The 20,272-nt window shown below is 38.1% G+C and overlaps 1 protein-coding gene and 1 long non-coding RNA gene across 5 annotated transcripts in view; one reads left to right on the top strand and one right to left on the bottom strand.

Annotated features, from left to right (window-relative positions):
- Positions 1–20,272, top strand: part of NTN4 (netrin 4) — a gene marked incomplete at its 5' end in the record, with an annotated part of 129,392 nt that overhangs the window by 70,716 nt on the left and 38,404 nt on the right. The window contains 2 exon segments of the mRNA NM_001132088.1: positions 6,704–6,830; positions 9,406–9,594. Coding sequence (NP_001125560.1) covers positions 6,704–6,830; positions 9,406–9,594 — 316 coding nt within the window.
- The window catches only part of LOC112135830 (uncharacterized), a 157,448-nt gene continuing 146,643 nt past the window's right edge, over positions 9,468–20,272 (bottom strand). For 3 of the 4 annotated variants that reach the window (XR_008512057.1, XR_010135812.1, XR_008512053.1), the window contains exon 6: positions 9,468–9,603. This is a non-coding gene — a long non-coding RNA (uncharacterized LOC112135830). Of the gene's footprint in view, positions 9,604–17,997; positions 18,097–20,272 lie in introns of all 4 variants that reach the window. The other variant, XR_008512056.2, reaches the window with a different exon arrangement.

The following is a 20,272-nucleotide window of genomic DNA, read 5'->3' as shown; positions in this document are numbered from 1 at the left end:
TTTAATTATAATTGTTTTTACCCTATGCCTATCTTTATTTTATTGCCCATGCTTTTTTATGAGTGGGTTTCCTCTAGTGTTCAAGTATAGGCCAAAGAATAAGCAGTAAAGCTTTTCATTTCTGCTTGCATTTTCACTACTTATATTATTGGGCAAGGGTTTGAAACACTCAGGCTTCAACCTATTTTGCCCCATTCTGACAGTAGGTTTCAGGCCTCCTTTTCACCAAACTCAATTATTATGCTTGATATTCACCATAGAACTTCTACTTCTTCTGTTAAATTAAAACATGCAAACCTTTAATGGGAAAGGGCATATTTTATTCGTTAATGAAAAAACATGTTTTTATCACAATGCTTTCTATTCAAAGGTTGTGTTGTAGCATTTGTTGTGCATATTTTTGTCCTGAATAAGAGCAGCAGGTTCTAACAGGCTAGCCCATTATTAGAATTTATTTCTTTTCATGAATAACAAGTTCATTATTTTAGAAGTTTAATCCTTTTCTCTAAAAGGGGCATACTATCTCTTTAGAAATTAATCAGTTTTTGCCTTCACATTTGGTCTTCAATTGCTGTATAGCGTTGTTTCACTCTCTAAATTATGTGTCATAGCTATAGAGGTCCATGAATTGCTGCAGCTGCCGTTAAGGGGGCATTTTTCTATGGTCTATAGAATAAGCACCATTTGTATCCTCTTTTCACAAACATTTTTTTAAAGTTCCCATGATGGTCTAAGAGAATATTCATTTTCAATTGGAATTAAAAGTCGCATGGTAACGAATTGAAATAAAATCATGTATATAAATAATAATGGCACAGTAGCACAAGGAAATTGCTCGACTGATGAAATTCAAAGATTTCTGTGTACTTTGCTCTAAAACAAATCTTTTTTTCATTAACTTTCATTATAATTTTTAGTAGGACATGATCAACAACAGACTCAAACAATAGTTGTTCCTTTCTTTCTTGGAAAGCAACTGGGAAGCAAATTTTATCGGACATTCCTAGGATAATTTAGTTAATGTAAGTCCTTCAAAGCATTAACCAGGTGGATTTTCTGCTTTTGTAATTCTATTATGGTCAACGTCTGTGGTAAATATCACTGGAGATAAAGTACATCTTTATTTGGGAGGAGGAACTAGAATAACATTTAGTCCAAGAGTACTGTAGTCACAAGCAATGGGAAACATGCAGTAGAGAGAGAAGAAAGCTGAAGGAGAGAAATAAAAAAGGATCGTATTTATTTTCATTTAAGTATAGTCAATATAGATGAATGAAAATCTGTCTTCAGAGACTATTAATATTTGTTTACTTTTCCATTTGTGTCACATTGGGTAGTTTCTGCAGGAAAGAGGAAATACTCTCTTAGTTCTTCCTCGTTTGATTTTCAGATGATTCCAGGAATGTTCTGCATTGGTGAAGTGGCAACAGGATCCAGCTATATGTCATTTAAGCCTAATCCGGTGGCTCAAAAAGGATTTTGGGTAGTTCCTGCAACCAAATAGTATTTACAATACAGAGAAACAGGCCTTGAAATCATAGAACCTTAAGACTAGAAGCAACCTAAAAGTTGTTTAAGCCAATCTTCCATCCAATGTTTAAATATTCTACAACAATCTTGGTAAGCGTCCATCCCATGTGCTTGATGCTATCAATAACCAGCTTCCCACAACCTCCTGGCTGGTCAGTTTCAAACTCAACCACATGATTGCTGACTACTGAAAGCCTTCTGCCCCAAAAGGAAGGACAATGAAAAAGCAGCTTTTCTAGGCAAGTCCCGTGTATCTTCCAGTTATGAATCTAAAAGATAATAATTTCCCCATTTCACCTCCCCCCGACCTAAATTCTTATGTCTCTTGCCTCAAATATGAGGAAATAATATTTTCTCTTCCATGCCTATTTGGCTTTAATATATGATATTATCACCAAAGTAAACAGCTCTTAACGAGCATGCTGTTCCAGTAATTCCTTGACTGACTGGTTCAATGTGTGTATGAGTCCCTTCCTGTAAGATAAATGTGCTAAAAATGACTGGCAAGTGCGTTAATATTAGTAGCAAATAAACTCAATTAAATACGAGTGTGAAAACTTTTGACATTGGCATAGAAGAGTATTCTTAGCATAACAGGGAATTTATGGAAATCATAGAATATCCAAAATTCTGTTCACCTCTTGGGTCATTAGAAGTTGTAGTTTTGCTGTTAAGATAAATTACTCATTTTTTAGTTAAATAACTAGACACCGCTTTTCTTCAACTAAACCTTAAATACATAATCCCATTTTCCTGCTCCTTATCTAGTTCATGTTTGTATACCAAACAAGAGCTATGTTTAACCTATTACTAAAGTTTCCTTTTTCTGGTTTTTTTTTTTTTTCAATGAAGACCTAGTTTTACTTGCACATTTTTCACAAGCATCAAATAGTAGATGATCTTTCAAGCTTGAACAGCAACAGTTGTATCGCTGAGGAAGGATTTCTTGTTTCAAATTGTCTAGGTAATGATTTACAGCTATTTTTGGTAATTCTCAAAATGACAGCTCCTTGAATTTTTCTGTATGCAGAAAAATTTGCTGGGCTAGCATCTTTCAGACCCTGGGAGGTTCATCCCAATCCTTGGCATGTGGGATCAAGGGAATGCTCTGAAATCCTCGCTGTAGAGGGAATTGACCTGTCCAACATTATCTTGTGATACATGTGAATGTTTGATGAGGTAACTCTAAATGTCTGCGGACTCCTGAGGCCTGGGATTTGTGGCAGGATGAACCCATGTGTTGGGTGATATTACATATAGGCCTTAGGCCTTCCAAGACCAAACCTGATAAATTGAACCTATGATGATGGTTGAGCTCCTTTGAAGAAGACTCACAGTACTTTGCAGCATCTTTCTTCATACAGTATTCAATAAACGGTTGCTAAAAAGTGGAAAAGAGGGCCAGGCATAGGGGCTCATGCCTGTGATCCCGACCCTTTAGGAGGCTGAGGTGGGAGGATCACTTGAGCCCAGGAATTGGAGACCAGCCTGGGCAATGTAGTGAAACCCTATCTTTAAAAAAATACAAAAATTAGCTGGGCATGGTGACGTGCCTGTTGTCCAAGCTACTCGGGAGACTCAGATGGGAGGATCACTGCTGCCCAGGAACTCAAGGTGTCAGTGACCTGTGATCACACCATTACACTTCAGCCTGGGCAACAAAGCAAGACCCTGTCTCTAAAAAATATTAAAAATAAATAAGTAAAATTAAAAAATGGAGAGGATGCAAAAAAACTACATAAGAATTAACATGCTGATATAACTGGAAAATCAGGAAAAAGAAATTAACAACCTTTTCAACTTCTGAATATTTTCAGAAAATACATGTGGGTGCCACTGGTTATTGTAAGGCATGAGCTGGGGGGAAAGCTGGAGAAGAAACCATAAAAGGAGAAAGGGAAGAAAGAACATAACAGGCAAGATAGAGGAGAGGTAGAAAGAATTTTTTTTAAAAAGAGAAGAAAAGAAAGTGTATTTAATATACCTTTCACATCATTTCCTTACTTAAAAATCTTCAATGGGTCTGCATTGCTTACAGGATAAATTTCAGCCTCTAAGCTAATGTTTAGTGTGTTCCGTGATCTGGATTGAACCTCCCTCTTGAACACATACCTCTGGTTTATTTATTGACTGTCCCTGACTATTCCTTTAGGGTTTTTATATTCTTGTCTTTGCTCCCTAAGGAAAATCCCATGTACCCTTCAGGACACAGACTCAGGGACTACACTTAGAAGTTTTATACAGACAGCACCAATTGACCTTGTTTTCTATCATATTTACTTTACACCCCTTAACATTTTCCCTAATGCCCTCCTTAGATAGAACTCCCTTAACAGCAGGAACTCTGACTCCAATTCTATCAGATTAGTTATGTGTTTTTTATGTATGTTTGGCTTTTTTGTGTGTGGGTTTTTTTTTTTTTTTTGACATGTAGGATTTAGACAATTACAAAACTGTTTTTCCTGCTAGTCTCCATTGTGCTACTTCTGCCAGCTACATAAGGATGCCTTCATCTTACTAAATTCTTCAGCCTCAGAAGATTTTTCCTACACAATCATTTTTTCAAAGACTCCCTTTTCTTTGAAATCAGCGTTTAGTACTACAAGTAAAACAAAGAATCATCAACTTTTCCCAAGAGCCTTTACAGAAATTTGCCGCATAGAAGTTATTTGATTGGCAAGAGTTTATATTTTTTCATGATGAGAGAGAACACTGAATTTAAAAAGGTGCAATAAAAGTAATATGACTGAGGCACCTCTACTTCATATATTTTATAATAAAAAATGGATATGAAAAATCAGATACCCAGGAGCTAGGATGAAAAAAATCTCATTTTTATAAAGCAGTAGAAATTGAATTCCTGCAGCTCTCAAAATTTAAGTGCAGATTTGTCTTTAGAGCTTGCCTGGATGTGTGAATGCAGATTTGTAGTGAACCCTTATAATTCCATGGAATTTCGATATATAAACATTTCATATCAGAGAGCAATGAAGAGAAGGCCAAGAAGGTAGATTATTATAACTCAATTCATACTTGGGCATTCCAAGACCAAAACCAGTGAATTGAATCTATAGTATTAGTTGCATTTCTATAAAGAAAATTAACAAAAATTTTTGCAACATCATCTTTTTTCAAGGAGCCAATTTACCCTATTTTTTAAAAATCTATATACTCACTAATCCCTGAGAATTAAAAGAACTTCTATAGTTTTCATGAAGCATGAGAACCTTACATGACAATACACTGAAATGAAATTTAGCAAGATGGCCGCCAACATATTGCTTATGAAATTTTCCAGCTAACTGTTAGGCGTCATGTTCACTCACACGCAGCCTGAAGTCCTCTAAGCCCTGTGTGTAATTCCTGAACTTGGACATTATGTGAGCATAAGGCCCATAGCAGTCATATAGCGCACTCAGATAATTGCATGGGCCATTTGCAGAGTGCCTCCACCAGTGGTAGGAAAGTATTAAAAGAAAGAAGGTCCTGGATGAGATGACACAAGTTACTTGAGTGTTATCTTAGGTCAAGCAGTAGTACGTCAGTGCATCGGTGTGGCTGTTTTCAGGTTTGTTGAACTTTACCTTAGGGACTCATTTTGGTTTGGCCACTCTGAGCACATGTCATTTTTAGTAGTTCATTTTTTGTCACAATCAAAATATTTTAGATGCATTGAAATAAACTTTGCTCACAGATTCTCCTTACACCTTGGTTCATTTTGTTTCCTTTTCCTGAAAAGTTTCTTCCCTTCTGTCTGTTAAAAATGCCACCCATGTGTCAAGGGCCAGCTCCAATCTCCACCTTTCTCATAAAGCCCTCCACAGCTGTCAACCTGTAGTGATTTCTGCATCTTTTGAACACCAGCATTATTTTGCTTCTTAGGTATTTGTTTATTGTCTTGTTTATTGGTTATTTTATTCTATGTAGCTCTTTTTTCTCCAGCTATTATACATTTTATCTTTCTTAAAGACAGAAAAGTTTTCTAATACTTTGTGTACCAAACATGGCCTAGCATAGTGACTCTCCCTCGTAGGTACCCATTAAATATTTGTTGACTAGTTGACATAATTTGTTACCTTTATGTTACCTTTAACACTGTTGCTCAAGGAAAAAATATAAAACCTCATAGATCCACACTTATGGACCCCATTCCGAGCTACTTTGCAAACCTTTCCTTTGTACAGTCATGATATTGTGTAAATAAATAATCTTGGTACTGGAGTGCATCTTGGTATTGAAATTCATTGCAAGTCTTCATTATCAGGAGATAGTTCAGATGATTCCACATATTAATTTTTAGAAGTTATCAGTGAAATAATACAAAAAATATTAAAATTCCCATGTTTCTAAGAATTCTACTGAAGTATTTCTCTGTGGGAGAAATGCTATTTTAATAAACCCTATGCTACTCCGAACTATGGGGAGGAAAAAAAAATGCCCAGTCATTAGGGCAAACTGTATTCAAAGCCCTAACAATACACATATTTTGACCTTTCAATATTACTTCTAGAAAATACATTCAAAGGAAATAATTAAAGATGCACTCAAATACTTAGGTACAATGATATTCATTATAGCATTGAATATAATATATACATACATTTAAAAACCTAAATTACAATAAAATAGTTGGTCAGATAATTGTACATCATACGGGGCACCATTAGAATGTGTATTATATGAGAATATTTAACAAAATGGAAAGATATTCACAATATATTATGTGAAAAAGGTTGTAAATATAATTTTTTTTAAGTACTGGAAATATGTGCTCCAAATGTTGATATTAATGTCATTTTGCAGTGAGATTATGGATTTCTAAACTTTCTAGAATGAAGGTATGTTACTTTTGCATAAAGAATTTTTAAAAATTAAAGATATTTAAAACTTAGCCAGTACTTTAGAATTCAAGTGTTTGCTCAGCCAGTACCTTAGAATTGCTCTATAGGGTCATATACCCTTCGGCCAAGAAACTATATTACTTAATCTTTTGAATTTTTCAAAAGATTATAAGACAAACTAAAGAAAGCATCTCTCGTCTTGATGGCTAACTTCTTCAGAAAAGTGAAAGAACATCTTATGACTAAAGCCAATCCATGAGATGAGATTGTGGGAAGCATGTTCTTCTTTGGCGACATTTGTGCTCATAGCTCTCACTTGATGTTGCTTGTAGGTCCATGGGAAGTGTATGTGTAAGCACAACACGGCAGGCAGCCACTGCCAGCACTGTGCCCCGTTATACAATGACCAGCCATGGGAGGCAGCTGATGGCAAAACGGGGGCTCCCAACGAGTGCAGAAGTAAGTAACAAGCCCATGATACTCAAAAGCTTTCTTTGTAAAGTCACCTTATCTGTGGACTCCTTGTTGTCTCTAGAAACGCAACACAAAGTGGTGGGTGACAAACACTAGACCCTACACAAACATAACCATATTACTGCCCACTGAGGCTTCAGCCACTGAAAACAGTTGCCGTTCATTACATTGTCAATGTGACTGTTTTGCCAAGAATACGGTGCCTATTTGCTTGGATGCTTTGTGGAGCTAAGAACCCTTTTATAATTTGATATAATAAAAACAGGAGGATGGCTCACACCTGTAATTTCAGCACTTTGGGAGGCCGAGGCAGGTGGATCACTTGAGACCAGGAGTTCAAGACCAGCCTGGCCAACATGGTGAAATCCCATCTCTACTAAAAATACAAAAAAAAAAAAAAAAAAAGAAAAAAGAAAAAAAAATTAGCCAGGCATAGTGGTGTGCACCTGTAATCCCAGCTACTTGGGAGGCTGAGGCAAGAGAATCACTTGAAATTGGGAGGTGGAGGTTGCAGTGAGCCAAGATCACGCCACTGAACTCCAGCCTGGGTGACAGAGGGAAACTCTGTCTCTAAATAAATAAATAAATACATGAGTAGACACAAGAACATCTGATTCTGTTGTACTCTCATTGCTGAGATGGTGAATTATAAACATGAAATAGCTATTTTGAATTCAGTTCTCAAAACTACCCAATAAAGCAGGTGGTGTTAATCCCATTATAGAGATCAGGAAACTGAGGCTCAGTAAGATTAAGTGATTTGCCAAAGTTAGTAAATGATAGTGGGGACATGATCCCAAGTCTCAAGACTCCAAATTAGGTACTTTTTCCCATAATACCACATTGCCTTTTTTTCACTTCATGATGCTTGAAATGAAAGATTAGATTTGAAATTAAGCCAGTAAATTAAGAATGAGATTTCCCTACAAGGACTAACTAACTTGAGGTTTGAGGCTGGAGATTAAATAGGAAGGTAAAAATATGGGAACATGAGCCATTTTTTTCTTTGCAATTTAAAATGTTCAGAGAAATGTGCATGCCCACCACAATGTTAACACTCACAAACCTCTCTCTTACAAGAATTTAAAAGCAGGTTCTGTGGGTAAAATTGTGAGAAGTCTCTTCCCATACATAATTTGGAGTCATAACTGATTTGTTTTTGTTTCTAGGAAATGTAAAGGATTTCCTGTAAGAATAAATCTTAAATTATCTTGTAATATACTTTTAAAAGATATGAATCTGGTCAGAATTTCATAACACATCAAGGAAACAATGAAAAACAATAGCACAAACATTTTCAAATACATTTGACCTCCACAAAAATCTGGATTCTTATTCTAAATCACTCATGAAGAGAGTCGAAAGGATTTCTCCTGAATTCCTAGGGTGCCTTTCTGGCTCTTTCCACAGAAATCAGCTGCCTATCTAAATACATATAGAACACAGAGACATGTCACTTGATGCTATTGACTTATAATCTTAGAAATGCCTTTGAGGAATTGTTATGTAATAAATACTGCAGGCCTCTTCCGTAAGAAAATTGAGGCTTCAATAGGAGTCCGCCTTCTACTCACCAGTTCAACAGCTGAAGAATAGTATTTCATGAAAGATAAATCAATCTACTTGCCAACTTACTAAGCTCTGTCCACCAGAAGCTTCCTTCCAGGCTCATTAGTAAGCATGAATTCATGCCTGCATCTGTAATATGAATGCTCATTTCCACATAAGGCCTGACAATCTCAGCTTTTCTTAGCAAGGACAGGAGACCCACAGGGATGACCCTTGAGAAGTAACAGGAATGGGAATTGTGAAGTGTTACCAAAAGAGAGGGTAAAAAACTGGTTGTCACTCCTGTAATCTTTCCATAATAAATGTCAACCCCCGTTGATAAGTTCATCATAATATCTCTGCCCAACTAGACAAATCTACACTTTGCTGATTTTCATGCATCTCCTGAAACTTATTTTTTTTAAATTAACAGCCTATAATGAAAAACTAGAAGGCTACACAAGAAACTCTTTTAAAAAAAAGTAGTAACCTATTGAAGTCAGGAAAAACAGGGTAAATGAGGAGGCCGAGGCTAGATTTCTCAATGGATACCTTTCTATATTGCTTTGATTTTTGTATTGTTAACTACTCAGAAACTAAAACTAAATATTAACAATCAGTTTATCCTATTTTTAGTTTATTTATTCATTTATTTTGAGACGGAGGCTGGAGTGCAGTGGTGCAATCTCAGCTCACTGCAACCTCCACCTCCTGGGTTCAAGCGATTCTCCTGCCTCAGCCTCCCAAGTAGCTGGGACTACAGGCATGTGCCACCACATCTGGCTAATTTTTTTGTATTTAGTAGAGATGGAGTTTCACTGTGTTGGCCAGGCTGGTCTCAAACTCCTGGCCTCAGGTGATCCACCCGCCTTGGCCTCCCACAAGTGCTGGGATTACAGGTGTGAGCCACCACGCCTGGCCAACTCATCCTATTTTTAACTACCTGAATATGAGATAACCCATCATTTTATTTTTACTTATTAGTGTTTCTCTCCACGCTTCTTATTTCCAGCCTGCAAGTGTAATGGACATGCTGATACCTGTCACTTCGACGTTAATGTGTGGGAGGCATCAGGGAATCGTAGTGGTGGCGTCTGTGATGACTGTCAGCACAACACCGAAGGACAGCATTGTCAGAGGTGCAAGCCAGGCTTCTATCGTGACCTGCGGAGACCCTTCTCAGCTCCAGATGCTTGCAAACGTAAGTAACCTGTGGTTTCCAGAAAATAGGCTGATTTGTACAAGAGATAAATCTCTTTATCCTTCATTCTGCTAACCCAAGAGAAGGAGGTAATTGAGGTTCTGAGATAATACATTCACAGATATCAGTTAATTTATTCATTGATAAGAGGCAAGAATTTTCAACTGGTTGGGTGAAAACAGTACAATATTCATCAAAATAATTTCCTTTCTCACTCTCCATAAAGTAAAATTATTTCCTGTAGCACCGCATTTTGGTAAACAGGATGACTAATAAAAGAGAAAAAAGAGTGATGAAGAGGGAGAGCTATTTAATTTCTTAAGACGTTACTTGTGAGTAGAAGGTGGACTCAAGCTGATGAAATAAAGGGTAGTTGCTGCACTTGGGTTATTCTTTTACCTTAACAGTGAACTTAAACATGAAAAAAGACTAGTTTTGGTTTCCTTATAAATCCATTTTGATTGACACTGCTCTAATGTATCCTATCATAACTAATTTAGGAAATCATATTAATTTTATGCTCTCCCCAAAAATACTAAACTCTTATAGCATGGGTTCTGCTTTTTTATTGACATAACTCTGAGAAGAGGTTTATTTGGAGGCCAGGCATGGTGCCTTATGCCTGTAATCCCAGCACTTTGGGAGGTCAAGGCAGGCGGATCGCTTAAGCTTACAAGTTCGAGACCAGCCTGGGCAACATGGCAAAACCCTGTCTCTACAAAAACTACAAAAATAGCTGGGCATGGTGCTGTGCGCCTGTAGTTTCAGCTATTTGGGAGGCTGAGGTGGGAGGATGGCTTGAATCCAGGAGGCGGAGGTTGCAATGAGCTGAGATGGTGCCACTGCACTCCAGCCTGAGCAATAGAGCCAAACCTTTCTTAAAAAAAAAAAAAAAAAAGAGAGAGAGAGAGAGAAAGGAAAGGAAAGAAAAGAAAAAGAGGTTTATTTGAAAAAAGAATAGAATTTGAAAAGATCTACCCAATTCATAGGACATTATCTGAAATATGTGAATATAAAGGGTGCATGCAGGGCTTACGTAAATGTCAAATGTGGATGAATAGCTTATCTAACCACATCGGTATTTACCCTCTATCAGCTCAGAAATCATCAGATAACAGAAGCCACTCAAGACTATTAATGGAGATTGATGATCATGCCCTTCCTTTCCCTACCAAGGACTCCATGTTCTAGCTCAAAAACAGTGACAGGAAGAAAGCACTACAATGGGAAATAAGCATTTAAAACCTTGGCGTTATTTGCGAGTTTTTTAAAGGAAAAACTATATTGCTCTTTAAAAATATTTTTTAACATCAGGGAGAAGATATCAATGTGCAATTTGAACGGGCTTGCTTGTTAAAAGCTTTTCTCTTAAATAGTGGTAGATAAGATATAGTACTGCTCACTTTCCACACCAAGCCCCAAATCTGGATCTGTGTCATAATATTTCTCCCAGCATCCTGTTTTACTCTTGCTCCTTGTTTGTACTCAGACTTTGTAATATTTAATAGGTTTCAAACAGATGTAGATTCAACGCCTTTACTGCCAATTACCAGCTGTGTGACCTTATGCCAGCTATTGAAGCTCTTCGGACTTCAGTTTCTTCATATGTAAAATTCCTGCCTGTAGTGTAATGAGAACTATATAAGACAAAGTGTGTATATAAGATAAAAGGGTTAGCACATTGCCTGTCATAGAATAAGCCGTCAAGAAACGAAAACTAGGCCAGGTGGGGTGGCTCGCATCTGTAATCCCAGCACTCTGGGAGGCTGAGGTGGGAGGATCACTTGAGCCGAGGAGTTTGAGACCAGCCTGGGCAATGGAAGAAGACCCTGTCTCTATTTTTAATATTATATTTTAAAATAACAATAAAGAGGCCAGGAGCAGTGGCTCACGCCTGCAATTCCAGCACTTTAGGAGGCCGAGACAGGTGGATCATGAGGTCAGGAGATGAGACCATCCTGGCTAACACGGTGAAACCCCATCTCTACTAAAAATACAAAAAATTAGCCGGGCGTGGTGGCAGGCGCCTGTAGTCCCAGCTACTCGGGAGGCTGAAGCAGGATAATGGCGTGAACCCGGGATGCGGAGCTTGCAGTGAGCAGAGATCGCGCCACTGCACTCCAGCCAGGGCGACAGAGCAAGACTCCGTCTCAAAAATAAATAAATAAATAAATAATAAAATAACAATAAAGAAATAAAAAATGAAAACTAGTATTATAATAACTGTCATGTCCTATAAGCCAGAAGGTGGAAAATAATACTATAGGGTTTCTACTCTTTATTGATCAAAAATACCTTATGTTAAAGATAATTACTTCCTTAAAATCTGCAGCTCCTTAGGGTCTAAGTTATAGCTCCTAATCTCCATGTGCTAACAAAACGGTCTCTGCTTATAATATTGCTTCAACCTAGAACATAGTTAGTCCTGACACCATTTTGTACAGAATATGTTTAAATGAATAGATATATATACGTGTGTATCCCATAGCCTCAGACCACTAGTAGAAATGTCTAAAAATGAGAATGTCTGAACTACTAAGCAGATAAAAGAGGAAAGAAAAATAATTTGTCATTAACTTGGATAAGTTATCTTGTAGGGCAACAGGAAACATTTTCAAAAAGATACTGTTATATAGCATTTCCTTGAAACAGTATGCTGTACAGTATACCTAATGTGTTCATGTATTCATTCATCCAGTTACTTTTATTGAGGGCCTACTATGTGCCAGGTGCTTAAGATGCATCAGAGAATAAGACAAAGATCCTTGCCCTCAAGGAGCTTATATTCTGATAGAGGAGACAGACAAGAAATACAACTAATAAGTGAAATATACAGTATGTGAGAAGTTCATAAGGGCTAGTATCATCAAAGAAGAAAAAAATAAAATAAGAGGGAAGGGATCCAGGGAGCCAAGGGCTTGGAGTGGGAAGAGGAGTGGCAGGGTACAGTACGGGACAGGATAATGAGGGTAGGCCCCAGCACTGGGAAGGTGAGATTTCAGCAAAGATTTGAAGACAGTGAAGAAGGTCACCAAAGAGTTAACTGGGGAAAGAACATTCTAAGGAGAGGGAATGCCTAAAGTGAACATCTTAAGACAGGAAGGTGCCCGATGTGACAAAGGAAATAACATGGGGGTCAGCATGGCTGTATCAGAATGAGAGTTGGGGGTGTCAGGAGATGAGACTAGAGAGGTGACTGGGGAGGGGAGAAAATCTAATATGTACTGATGGGCCACTGTAAGCTCACCAGCTTTTACTTGGAGTAAAATGTTGAGCCACTGCAAGGGTTTTCAGCAGAGAAGTGGCATGATCTGACTTAGTTTTCAAAAGACCGTTCTTGTGTTAACACAAAGGCAGCTCAATTCATATTGAACTTGCACTTTCAGCATTCAGCTTTAGTTGAAGTTAGCAAGCAAACTAGTGATTCTCAAAGCGTGGTTCTTGGACCAGCACCATCGGCATCACCTGGGAAATGTGTTAGACTTGCAAATTCTCGGGCCCTGAGACAGATCAACTGAATCAGAAATTCTGCAGATGGGGCCCAGCAATCCAAGTTTTCACAAGCCCTCCAGGTGATTCTGATGCACAGTAAAGTTTGAGAAACACTGATCTCAATAAAGCATACCCACCCCCCCAAATTTTACATTGGTTAACAAAGCCAGTTTCTAACATTTTGCTAAATTTGAGCCTCTTCTATGTGCTGGTGTAGCAAACAGCGTCACTTCCGTTAGAATAAAGAGTAGAATACCAAGGGGAATAGTGCAAGAAAAGGTTGGAGGATTGATTGGGGCTAGATTTTAGAGGGCCTTAACTGCCAACCTAAACATGTTGGTATTTATTTTCTAGGGTACTGGAGGCCATCACAATAATTCAGTTAGTATAGTGTGATATATTTGCAATGTATTTTAATCATGTATAGCTCAGATTAATTTCAAAGCATTACATATTATTCCTTGCATTTTACTTTACTGATTTTTAAATTGTTTGGCTTTGTAAAGTCATAAGATAGGTAAGTGTACAAAGAATTAAAACAGATGAAGCCCTTTTATAGTGCCTAAGTCTGACCAATTAAAAAGAGAAAAAAGAAAATGTTTACTGGCAAAGTTGGAGCCAAAATAAATACCTTTTTGTTTATTTTGTTTTAGTTTTGTTTTTTGTTACTGTTCTATGTTCAAGATATGGCTCATATTCTTACTAAAAGTAAAAAGTCACCAGCCCTAGCTTTTTAAATCCTAGAACACTCATAGCTTCAGAGTTTTATAAAAAGAGTATGAAAGAGGAGTTAGGAAAAAAAGTGACCTCTTGTTAGTAGTTACTATTACTTATACAGCTCATCTAGAGACTTACGCAAAACAAGTTTTATAGGTTTTGGTTCCCAAACTACCAGGTCTGTGAAAAACATAAGCAAATTCCGAGAATGCAGCTAAAATTAAACAACACCCATAACATTTTATTATTTTTTCAATCCGCGAAAATGTCTGAACATTCATCAACGAACTTGAGCAATGAGAATATTTTTTAAAGCTTATTCTTTCACTCAACTCATTCTTATTCAGTGCTACTATGTGCTAGGTGTGCTAGTTCCTGGGAATTACAACTGTAAGCAAAAGAGGCACAGTCTTTTGACAAAGCTAACAAAGTCTAGTGAGTTATCTGTAATGTATACATACACATATGTGTATATAGGCAACTACAGGTATACACACACACACTCATACACACAAGTATAATAAGTATTGTGTTACAGAGTGTGGAGGGGAGCACATCAGAGGGGCAGTTAGCAAGAGTGGAGTGTTCTGAGTTTTGAGAACCTGAGACCTGAAGTTTAATGGAAATTAACAAAGCATGAGTAGAGATATTCCCAGCAGAGAGAAAACTCAACAGGATTTGCCAAAAAGGAACAGAAGGAAGAAAGAATATAGCATATTCTGACAACTGAAAAAAAGTTCAGAATGGCCAGAGACAGGAAAGAGCGAGGAGGTGATTAAAGCAGCGTGAGGATGAGGGAAGTAGAGCAGGTAAGTGGTTGGCTGAAAGTGCCTGCATCTTGGACATCTCAGTCAGGGAGCAAGAGTAACTCTCGAGTTGAACTACCAACAAGTAGTTGATAATCAGTCCATGTGCGTCATCTACTATAATTGCCTGGTTGATATTTATAGATATAGCCAAGTATATTTATAGATAATACCCAAGTACCAGAAGACCAAAGGCTCCAAAGTCATTTCAAGGAAAACTCCATGAAGACCACATTAAGATACTCTTAAAAAAAAAATGCCCTGAAACATAATAAGGTAATTGTAACATATTTGTCTGTAATTCTAACATAATTGTAACAAGTTTCTGATCCCCTTATGTTGTTATGGATTCACCTACATCTGGCTACTGAAAAACTTGAAGCTAAAAACTACTACTACTAAGTCATATTAGTAATCATTCCTAGTTAACAAATACTTGGATGGTACTTAATGCACCAAGTAAGAAAATTATGAAAATAACCGACACCAATTTAGTTCTTTTAGCATAATGTATAGGAGGTAGATGGGTTCATAGGGAAGATCTGTATTTCTTTCTTTCCCTCTCCAGACAGCTCCCTGATCCCTGGGTAGGCTTCCCTAGGAAAGCCTGTCTCCATTCACTTTATGACTATTCCAGGATACATTTGGGGCAGAGATGCCTGTGTCTGCTTCCCTAGCTTATGTTTCCTTACTGGCATCTGCTTCCAGAATATTACTCTGGTTCTTCTCTTCTCTTTTTCTGAGCCTGCAGTAGATCCCAACATTTATCAGCACATCCATTTCTCTCTACCTATGTACTCTCTACCTACGTTGTTTGATTGGCAGTATGTTTGAGAGCATTTTCATTACTCTTTAGTAATATTTTCATATCATTAATTCCCTCCTTAGTAGATGTATCCCTATGTCACCTCTTTGTCACTGCTTCAGTTATAATTGATAATTAAGCTTATGACAAATAAGTTAACATACTTAACATTTATTAAGTACCTATAATTACCAGATTTCATGTGAGGTGCTGACAGCGATACTCTTATAGCTAGATGTTTTCCCCCCATTATTTCCCACTTTACTTTTATGAGGAAGGTAGTATCAAGAAAACAAGTTGATATTTTAAAAATTTAAACTATTTCAGTATGTGGTTCCATCAACAACATGTACAGTGTTATTCAAAATAACAATTTTATTATATTTATTTTACCGAGCTTACCAGGGCAGAAAAGCAAACTGCTACTCTGTGTGTGGTTTGCAGACCAGCCGCATTGGCATCATCTGGTTGCCGATTAGCAATGCAGAACCTCTGATCCTACCCCAGAGCTATTGAATCGTATTAAAGGTTCAGAGTAGCCAGCATTATGGCGCACAGCTGACATCCCAGCTCCTCAGGAGGCTGAGGAGGGAGGATCACTTGAGCCTCCAAAATTCGAGGCTGCAGTGAGTTAGGATCATGCCACTGCACTCCTGCCTGGGCAGCAGAGAAATTTCCCATCCCTTAACATTTTTTTTTAAGGTTGAGAGTGCTATTGAATGCTTTTCAACAAGGGTTCTATGCACTTAATCTACAGTTAAACTTTTCAGAGTTAGCCAGAACAGCCTAGTTAAGCAAACATCCAAATTAACGAAGGTTTACATCTCTATTTGTGTGCATATAGACTTAGAATATTTTAGAATAAATTATATAGAGGTTTACTGAGAAAAAATGGAAATCTGAATAAATATGTTTCTGTGGTACAGCATTTTCCAGAGTTTGATCTGCAGAGCTCTAATTCCATGAAATGTTAATAGAAATTATGTGAGGGGAAATTTTGCTATGGCCTTCAAATTTAGGAAATAAATCAATCAAAGGTTTCTTCACTTCAGGATGTCTCAGAGCCTAATATGCTAATGTTTATTATAAACCTGTTTTGGAGTTTTGACATCTCTCCAATTTAACCAGAGAATGCTTTTCTTTCGAAGCATCTTTTGGGACCCATGTTCTATGGCACACACTGGAAAATGTTGTTATACTGGCCATATCTATATGAAGACTTAGCTTGGGAAGACACATGCTAGAAGATTTTTTTCTATGTATTTGTTCCCCATTTCCAAGTGCTACAGCCTACAAATGCATATCAAGGAAATGATGAACCTTACATTTCTATCAGTGAAATAATCATAAACATAATATTAACTAGGCTTGGGCAATCTAGTCTATTGGACTGCCAGCAATGAACATATGACAGCCCTTTTCTTCTTCTCTCTCTTCTTTTCCAGTTTTTATCTTCTCAAAAGTTAGAACCGGGCCAGGTGTGGTGGCTCACACCTGTAATCCCAGCACTTTGGGAGGCCAAGGCCAGTGGATCACCTGAGGTCAGGAGTTCGAGACCAGCCTGGCTAACATGGTGAAACCCCATCTCTACTAAAAATACAAAATTAGCCAGGCATGGTGGCAGGCACATGTAATCCCACCTGCTTAGGAGACTGAGGCAGGAGAATCCCTTGCATCTGGGAGGCGGAGGTTGCAGTGAGCCAAGATTGCACCATTGCACTCCAGCCTGGGAGACTCCAGAGCAAGACTATGTCTCAGAAAACAACAACAACAACAACAACAACAACAACAAAAAACACATTGAAAACCTGAAGCAACAGCTGAGATAAATTTACTAGAAGCACATAAGTTGTAGCTCAGTTTATTTAGTTCAGAAAACATTTATTGAGTTCTTCCCCTGTGCCAACACTAAGTCTGTGAAAATGAGAAGATCTTCCCTAAGAGATGTTACATTCTAGATGGGGAGAAATGTATAATAATAGATCATTTCAGTACTCTGTGGTGGTGATGATGATGACAATATCATAGTAATTGCTGACGTATATTGAGTGCATACTATTTTCTGGTCACATTCAAAGGGCTGTGTATGTTTTCACTTTTTTAATTTTCACTAAAGCACTTCGATGTAGGTAACATTATTACCACCCATTTCACAAGAGGAAAATGCAATGAAAAAGATACAGCAAGTGCCTTAGGGAGAGTGTGGGGGTGAGTGAGGACAATTTAGGGAAGCCTTCCTTGAAAAGATCCCTCCCTACTTCTTAGATGGCTGTTTCTGTTTTTTCCTGTAAAATTGCTGAAATACAGTTTGTCCTGCTTTCTTTCTTTTTTTTTTTTTTTTTTTTTTTATTCTTTTGAGACGGGATCTCTCCCTGTCGCCCAGGCTGGAATGCAATGGCGCAATCTTGGCTCACTACGACCTCTGCCTCCCAGGTTCAAATGATTCTCCTGCCTCAGCCGCCTGAGCAGCTGGAATTACAGGCACTCGTCACCACGCCCAGCTAATTTTTGTATTTTTAGTAGAGACGGGGTTTCCCTATGTTGGCCAGGCTGGTCTCGAACTCCTGACCTCAAGTGATTTACCTTCCTCGGCCTCCCACAGTGCTGAGATTTCATGCGTGAGCCACCGCGCCCAGCCAGTTTGTCCAGCTTTCTAATCTCAGTCGTTTTTAATGAGTTGATCTAGAAAATGAAACAAATTGATGATGTTCTTCCTCACAGCATCTATGATACATGTAATAAAATACTTACCTGGGCATGTTGATTCATTCAACAAATATTGATGACATTAATCTTGGGGTTTTGTTTACAGTTAGGTAGCTAGTTTCCTGCCAGGTGAGCCAAGGACTTACTGGTTCCATGAGTGTTCTAGGAGATTTTTTTTCCTCTCACTCTCCTGAGAAGCACCTTGCTAAATGCTATGGTTCTTATGTGTACATTTTTACTTAATGGTTATAAATTCATCAAACCTGAAGAAACGAGGCCCTGAACCAAATCTTCTAGCCAATAGATTTATTTCTTGTGAAAAATTAAATCATCCCTGTTCTCACTTCCTCTTTATTTCAACCTTAATCAGAGTCTACTGTTGGACCCAGCACAATCAACTACACATTACCATGCCAAGAAATCACTTCTGAGGATTCCAGGGATGTTGTTTGTTTTTGTAAGACTAGGGAGATCACTGAAACTGAATTTATTTCTACAGCTTAGGAAAAAAAAAATTTTTTAAAGGACAGTGCATTTAAGGTCTGTAAACACAAGGGAAAACATGAATCTCTCCAGCTGAACCTAGGGCTGAGAACAGAAATGGAGGCTCAAAGTGACTCGTTGCTCAGGCACAGAAAGAAAAAGGGGAATGTAATTCTCACTGTGTACTGAAGTACTTTGAGGAATCTCATCTCTCTGTTCTAAAAGAGGATAGTCTCTTTTAGAGTAACTCACTTGAAACCTCTAAAGTCACCTATGTGACTTTGGTAACCTATAACACAGGTAGATTTTTCTATAGCAGGCATATTTTTAAAATGTGACAGCAGGGGTGGTGGCTCATGCCTGTAATCTCAGCACTTTGGAAGGCCAAGGTGGGCAGATCACCTGAGGTCAGGAGTTCAAGACCAGCCTGGCCAACATGGTGAAACCCCATCTCTACTAAAAATACAAAAATTAGTTGGGAATGGTGGAGGGTGCCTGTAGTCCCAGCTACTTGGGAGGCTGAGGCAGGAGAATCACTTGAACCCAGGAGGCGGAAGTTGCAACGAGCCAAGATTGCACCACTGCACTCCAACCTGGGCAACAGAGGGAGACTCTGTCTCAAAAAAAAAAAAAAAGAAAGAAAGAAAAGAAGGAAAAAAAAAGAGAATAACCTTCCTGGACAATTGTGTACTGGCTTTTGTGGCAGGGTTCGTGGTGGGAGGGAACCCTGACCTGATTCACACCATTTAGCAATTTCTGTGGTTGAAACATTCTCACCACGGCCAGTTTCAAACTCTCAGGTCATTTTTCATCAGGAAGTCAGACTCAGACTCTTAGTTAAAAGTGAAATGGTTTGGACAAGGTCTTGCCTGCACTTTCACAGCCCCACTTCTCTCACCTCAAATCATTGGTTCCCAAACCTGGCTGTGGGTCAGAATCACCAGGGAGCACTTACTCAAAATATGCAATCTTAAGAGTCCTGCCCAGAATACACTGAATCAGAATCTCCAACAGGGTGTCTGGACAGAAATCTGCATTCCTTTAAAAAGCATCGTTGGTGATTCTGATTCAGCCTTTTGGTCTCCCGGCCAGCATTTGAAAACCACTGCTTATAGCAGTCTTGTCTCTAGCATAAGCTCTCTTAAAAAAAAAAAATTAATTAGCTGAGCATGATGGTGTGCATTTGTAGTCCCAGCAACTCAGGAGGCTGAGGCAGGAGGATCACTTGTGCCCAGGAGTTTGAGGCTGCAGTGAGCCATGATCATGCCACTGCACTACACAACCAGGGTGGCAGAGTGAGACCCTAAGTAAAAAACAAAAAACAAAAAACAAAAAACAAAAAAAACCTCACTTTAGAAGAATACACTGTTTGAAACAGGTGTCTAAAGAAATGCCTGTAGAACAGAATTAACTCTTTTTAGGAAACAACCAGTTAATTCCTTTACAATAAATTAATTGACTTTCATGCCAAGACACATATTTTGAACTATTACATAGTCTTTCTCCATATTAAAAGAAAAATCAGAAAATGGAAAAGAGAGCAGAATTCATTCTCTGTCAAAGTAAACAACCTCTTGAAAGATTGGCATGCCCTTCCTTCCTCCCTGATGGGCCAAAATAAATGTAGTCAATTGCCTTTTAGCACAGAGTGAATAAAAGTAAACTTGGT

This window comes from Pongo abelii, chromosome 10 (genome assembly GCF_028885655.2).
Source record: "Pongo abelii isolate AG06213 chromosome 10, NHGRI_mPonAbe1-v2.0_pri, whole genome shotgun sequence".
In the NCBI taxonomy this organism is placed as follows: domain Eukaryota; kingdom Metazoa; phylum Chordata; class Mammalia; order Primates; family Hominidae; genus Pongo; species Pongo abelii.
Note: the sequence above shows the minus strand (reverse complement) of the source record. Positions and strands in the feature narration are given on the sequence as shown.